A 6,000-nucleotide genomic window follows, 5' to 3' on the forward strand; every position below is an offset into this window, starting at 1 on the left:
TGGTTTGGTATGGAGACCGCTCAGCTTGGCATTGAGAATCAGCTGGAGGAGAGCATCTGTGTCTCCTCAATGTGTAGCTGGGTTCAAAACCTATTCTTAGCTTCCCACCTTCATATAGTTAATCCTTCGAAGAGGCCAATGGAGTCCTGCAGCCACGGAGGCTCCATCTCACTGAGGCTCGGTCTGTTCGGATCACCTGCTTCTATCGGATGCAGTGTCTTCCAAACGCATTTCCTTCCCCTGTTTCTGCACTGTGTCTGCTCCTGATTTTAATGCTGCGATGTTTAAAACACACCGCAATGAATTTGGCTCGAGAATGTCAGCTTGTTTCCCTGCTTGCTTTTAAACAAGGTGCAAAAAGTGGCACTGGTTTTCTGGGAGTGCAGGATTGTTACTTATTGCTGAGGGTTGGTGAAGCTGGGGTGGCCCCATGGCTCCTGCAAGCCCATCTCTGGCTGAACCCTGCCCTGAGCAGTGGAAAATAAAACAGCCACGGGAACAACTTGGGTGGTGGAAGGGAAATACGGGACATGGAGGTGGCTTGAAAGGACCTGACGGACAGCTTTAAGGTTGACGCCACCTGCTGCCTCTTCTTGGAGGACTTCAAAAAGCTGGTGAGGCCCCCCCTGCAGGCAGAGCCTCAACTGAGCCTGTGTGATGGGAGGATGGAAGCTCTTGGGGATCCGCTTGTCCCAGCTGGGTCATTACCCTGTCTAGCTCAGGGCATGGCAATGACCCAGCTGGGACAAGGGGGTGCCAGGGAACAGATGGAGAACAAAGGGGCAGTTGGCGCTTTGGTTCCTCCTGGCTCTTACTCCCAGGACCAACACCAAGGAGAGGTCTGCTGCAAGACGCCTTCCCAGGCAGCAAAGCCTCAGGACACAAAGCACCCAGGAAATGCCACTGCCAGACTCCATCTTCCTGTACAAAACTTTATTTGACACAGTCCTGCTGTTGCTGGGCCTTGATGTGCTCCAGAGGAGGGAACAAAGAGCCCCCACAGGCTGCTCGTGCTCAGCACCAGGCACAGAGCAAGGATCAACCCCGAACTAGGAGGCAAAGGTGGCCTGCAACGGCTGGCAGCACACAGTGACCACATCCCTTGCCCTGGGGTCTGCAAGCAGTGCAAGCAGAGGGGAGAGGAGCGTGGAGAGCTGCTGCAGCTCCTGTGCTGCCCGCTGGGCATCAGAGGCAGGGTGAGACCCGTGGGTGCCAGCAGGGCTTGTGCCCCAGCACAGGAGCCACGTGCAGGGCAGAGCCCAGGGGCTGCAAGGGGCCTGGCCCCTGCTTGCAGCATCCCAGCCCTCCTCCAGTAGCAGGGAGGAACACTGGGCAGCCCCTGGCCCCACTGCCCCTCATTCCTGTGCTGCTCCTGCAGGATGAAGGAGAGGTGATGCAGGAGTGTCTGGAGAAGGGCAGGAGTCCCCCAGGGCTGTGGACAGGGTCTGGGGGGTGCTGTCCCTCAGGCACAGCTGAACTCCCCATGTCCACAACAGGAACCAGGGGCGGATGCTCTCCCCATTGAACGAGGTTTCTGTGAAAGTGAAGATCTGGACCCCATTGTCAGCGTTGATGAAAGACACCTGCTGCTGGGTACAGTTCAGACAGACCCAGATCCTCGTGGGGACAGGGGAGAGGGACAAGGAGGTGCGAGGAGATGTGAGAGACTCCAGCTTTCCCTTATAGTACTGCACAGCCCAGATCCCTTCTTCAGGTCTTATGTTGATCCATTTCTTCTTCTCCACAGATGCCCTGGCCACCCCCACAGCCCATCCTGAATCCTTTAGCCGCTCTCCCTCCACCTCCACCAACCAGCAGTGCCTTCCCTCTCTGAACTCCTCATGGCCCAGAACGCAGCACCAATAGTTAAATCTCTGTGGTGTGTCAGGCACCTGCTGCCCTTCACTTTCCCGTCTTACACTGCTCTTGTCCAGAGACACAACAAGATGGGGATGAGCCGTGTCTGGATCCAGGGTCACCTTCACTGCAGGGACAGAAGGAGCCAGGCCATCAGGGGCAGAGCTCAGCCCTGGGCAGGCTTTCCCCAGCTCGGGGACAGGAGCTGCCCCACAGGGCAGGAGATGGGGCACCTCTTGGCTCCTGAACATGCCCCAGCAAGGGCAGGAGGAGCACCTCAGAGGGCAACCCAGTGCACACCTACCTCTATTATGACGCAGCAGAGACCTTCTCCATGCTGCAAGGAGAGGGGAGAGCTGGTCACAGCCATGGCTGGTGCCCAGTGGGTGTGGGCAGGGTGAGGGGTCAGCCCTGGGCTGCTCTGTCCCAGCTGCCCACCCTCCCCTGCACATCGCCTTGGTGTTGCCCTGGGGCTCAAGGACGGGGACACTCACCCAGCTCTGCAGCTTGTTCCTCTGAAAAGGAAAATAAGAGCAATGCCTTGATGAGAGGAATCGGGTTCTTATCAAGTGGCTGCTACAAAGGAATGACCCCCAGTTCCTTCAGTCCTGGGGGTAGAGGGCAGGGAAAGAGAGACTCACCCAGTCTTTCAGCTTTTTCTTCTGGAAAAGCATAAGGAATACATGATCAGAGGGAAATACTTCTCATCCCATGTCTATACCACAAATTCTTTCAGTTCATGGATGGACACTCACCTATCTCTACAGCTTGTTGCACTGGAAAAGAAAGAGAAAAGCAATGTACGGTCAGAGGGGAGTATGCGCATGGGAAGACACCAAATGAATTCTCCTTGGGGAAGGAGACTTCCCCAGCTTTGCATCCTTTTTGCCTGATATAGAAAAGCAAAAGGAATGAATGGTCAGAGTGGAGAGAGTTTCACCCCATTCCTGCTTCCATGGCTAGACGGCTAGACCCCCAATTTTTTTGCTCTCATGCATGTGCACAGACCACCTTACTCCCAGACTTGTAGTGACCAGACTAAGAAGCACCTAGGCCCAGCTTTTTGCAAGACTTGTAGCATTAAGGACAGACACTTGTGCAGCTCTCGGCACCGTGCCACCAAAACACAAGGGGAAGTGAATGGGGGTGGGTGGAGGATGTCTCTGTCCCAGAAGTGTCAGTGCAGAGCGGGGCAGTCCCGCAGCTCGCTCCCTGTCCCCACCTTGATCCCCGTTCCTTTCAGCCATCCCAGCCCTGTCCCATGCCCAGGGCAGCCCCAGCCCCAGCACTCCCCACTCCCACCCCAGGCTCCAGCTGCTCCTCCAGCACTCCCGAGCCACCAGCACACAAGCCCCCAGAGCCCACCCAGACCAGGCCCTCCCGCAGGGACACCACCAGTTCCCAGGGACTGGGGGCAGGGACTGCAAGGACTCACCCAGCTCTCGGCTCTGTGCTGCTGAAAAGCAAAGGCGGAGGAAGAGGTGGTGAGCAGAGCATCTTGGTTGCTGGGTGGGAACATGTGGAGGGGGGCTGCGCCTTGCCACCAGCCCCACGCTGCAGCCATGCTCCCTGGCCTCCCACCCAAGACGATCCTAAGACCTTTGGCATCCCCAGGAGAACATTCCCTTCCTCCTCCTATGCACCTCCCTGGGCCAGGGCTCAGCCTCGCTCCACACCCAGCGGGGTCCCTGCAGAACACCTCCCTCCGCTCCATCCCTGCGCTGCCAGCTTACCTTGCTTTCGAAAGAGATAAACACCGAGGCCAATGGACACAGCCAAAAGCACGAGGACCAGAGCCAGAGCCACCATCCAGGGCTGGACGTTGTGGAAGAAGGGAGCTGAGAAAAGGCAAAAGGAAAAGGGCAACGTTTACATGGCTGGGGTAGAAGAGCAAGACCCAGATTTCTCCTGGCTCAGGACAAGTGCAGGGGCCAGGAACACCTCACCCTGGCTGTGCCATTTGTACCTGCGATGTGCAGGGAAGATTCCCGCTCCTGCTGGAGGCGTCTGTTCCTGACCACACAGGACAAGGGCCCCTCCACGCTCCCGGTCACGATGACGGCACCTTCGATTTCAAAGAGCCCCTCCTGGTCCTGGGAATGTGTCTGGGAGACCGAGGGCAGGTGCTGCCCGCGAGCATCCCTCCACAGCAGCTGTGGCAGCGGGTACCAGCCGGCCGATCGACACAGCACCCGGACTCCTCCGTCCTCGTAGCCCCCCAGGGAGATGTGGGGGTCAGCGCCTGTGGCTGGGGGAAGAGCGCGTGGCTGGGGCTTGACTTGGGGAGGGATTCGTTTCAAGGCAAAGACCCCATCTGCTCCCATGCCAGACACAGCTTAGTACACTAATGGCCCCAGGGACTCAGGGACCGGGCACTCCGTGCACACCCTCAGCCCAAAAAAACACCCTGGTAGGTGCCAGACCCAGAGAGCCGGGCTGCACAATGCCAGTTGCCCCAAATCACACAGAAAACGCAGGTGCCGAGTTCCAGGACCTTCAGGCAGCATCTCTGCACCAAGCTATCCAGGTTCAATAAGCCCCGAGGTATCCAGACAACATCTCAGGTCTCCCCCAGCAGACAAAGCAAAAATAAAGCAGATGTCCGGCTGCTCAGAGGACTCAGCGATTCTCCCTGTGTGCTGTTTGGTCCCATTGCTGACACAGCTGAAGGTGCTGCTCAGCAGCCTGTGCCCAGTGCCCTCACAATATTATGATTCTTGTCTTCAAAGACACCATTGAAAACTGTCAAAAGTATCCAGGGAGCTCTCTCCCCAAATATTACCTCCACATCCATGGGCATGCCTCATGTTGTGAAACAGCTGAAAAATTCATAGGAAACGTAAACTCTGCCTTGGCAGCACCACCCCAGCCACTAACCTGACACCTCCAGCTCCACAATGGCTTCAGAATAAGCATGACCATCTCCCACAGTGCAGACGTACTGGCCATCATCAGAGGGTCTCAGCCCTGAGATTTGCAAGTCCAGTATTCCAGCAGAGAGACCATCTCTGTCCAGCTCTGTCCTCCCGGCATATGCCCCCATCTGCTCCCGGTACAGGTCCTCTCCATTGCGGTAGTGGTGCACTGTCTCAGATATCGTGCGCCGAATCCACCTGACCTCCAAGCTGCGAGCATCGCGTTGAGGGGACAAGTGGCAGGGCAGCAAAACATCCTGCCCCACGGTGGCAGTGACAGAGTGGCCTGGTCCCACCACTCTGAGCTGGGCTGGGCAATGGAGAAGGGCACAGAGAGGAGGTGAGATTTTTCCATCGTAAATTCGGGGTCAGTGAGTGACAAAGGGCGAGCTGTGCGTGAGTTGGTGCGTGCTGTGTCCCCTGTGTCCCATGGGAAACCACCAGGGAAACAGGAGAGGGAGAGGGAGGACGTGCAGGAGAAGGAGGTGTGCTGGGAGTGGGAGCCCTCTCTGCAGCATTCGGGCAGGAGAAGAAGAGCCAAAAATGGCAGTCAAGGCAACGCCCATATTGTGTGAAAGAACCAAAGGGAAAGTGAAACCCAGCAGGGACCGAGCTGTGGGCTCTGGTCCCCATACCCTGGAGCCGCTCCCCTGCCCTACAGCAGCACATCTGCATGCACAGGGGGGAGAGCCCCCAGCATCCCCGCAGGATCCTACCTGAGCCCAGTTGGAGAAGGTGCAGAGTGACGAGGGAAGTCAGGAAGCCGCTGGCATGGCTGGTGAGGCTGGGGCGGCCGCAACCCCAGGGGAGCCCCATCTGTGCTGCAGCAGGAGCAGGATCTGGGGGTAGAAGAGTCAGGTACTGAGGGGCTGCAGGCCTGGGCACAGGGAGCCACGGCTAGCAGCACCTTGGGCAGGGCACAGAGCCTGCGCTTATCATGGGCTGGGGGACACAGAAGGCAGCCCCAGGTGTTCTTCTCCAAGGCAGTCTCACCAAAATAGTTGTCCCTCTCAGCACCCACCATAGCTGCAGGAACTAGAAGGCTACACGTGACTTCACCAACTTCTGCTCAGCTCTTGTCTGCAGTAACCCTCTGGGAGGAGCCCTGACCCTTGTGGGAAGGGTGCAAGATGCTGCAGGGCAGAGCGCCATCGGAGGCTGCAGGGAAAGAGGCACAGCTGGCTGCCGAGCATCTCAGTGCCACCCTTTTCCCAGGGTGGTGGGGACA

The 6,000-nt window shown here is 57.7% G+C and overlaps 1 protein-coding gene across 1 annotated transcript; it reads right to left on the reverse strand.

The window, feature by feature from the left end:
* Positions 1–1,355: 1,355 nt before the first annotated feature.
* On the reverse strand, positions 1,356–5,588 carry LOC116500238 (butyrophilin subfamily 3 member A3-like). Its single transcript, XM_032205153.1, has 6 exons — positions 5,489–5,588; positions 4,735–5,082; positions 3,824–4,105; positions 3,591–3,695; positions 2,613–2,633; positions 1,356–1,984 (listed from the first exon to the last, which is right to left on the reverse strand). The coding sequence occupies exons 1-6, from the start codon at positions 5,586–5,588 to the stop codon at positions 1,356–1,358; spliced, it is 1,485 nt and encodes a 494-aa protein (XP_032061044.1).
* Positions 5,589–6,000: the final 412 nt, after the last annotated feature.

The sequence above is a fragment of the Aythya fuligula genome, chromosome 33, assembly GCF_009819795.1.
Source record: "Aythya fuligula isolate bAytFul2 chromosome 33, bAytFul2.pri, whole genome shotgun sequence".
NCBI lineage: Eukaryota > Metazoa > Chordata > Aves > Anseriformes > Anatidae > Aythya > Aythya fuligula.

What these genes read in the sequence shown, in the direction of transcription:
- LOC116500238 (XM_032205153.1), bottom strand. Translation starts at nt 5,588, where the DNA reads ATGGGGCTCCCCTGGGGTTGCGGCCGCCCCAGCCTCACCAGCCATGCC. An exon ending in CCTTCTCCAACTGGGCTCAG is followed by an intron (nt 5,083 to 5,488) that starts GTAGGATCCTGC and finishes TCCATTGCCCAG; the next exon opens with CCCAGCTCAGAGTGGTGGGA. An exon ending in TGTGGAGCTGGAGGTGTCAG is followed by an intron (nt 4,106 to 4,734) that starts GTTAGTGGCTGG and finishes CTCTTCCCCCAG; the next exon opens with CCACAGGCGCTGACCCCCAC.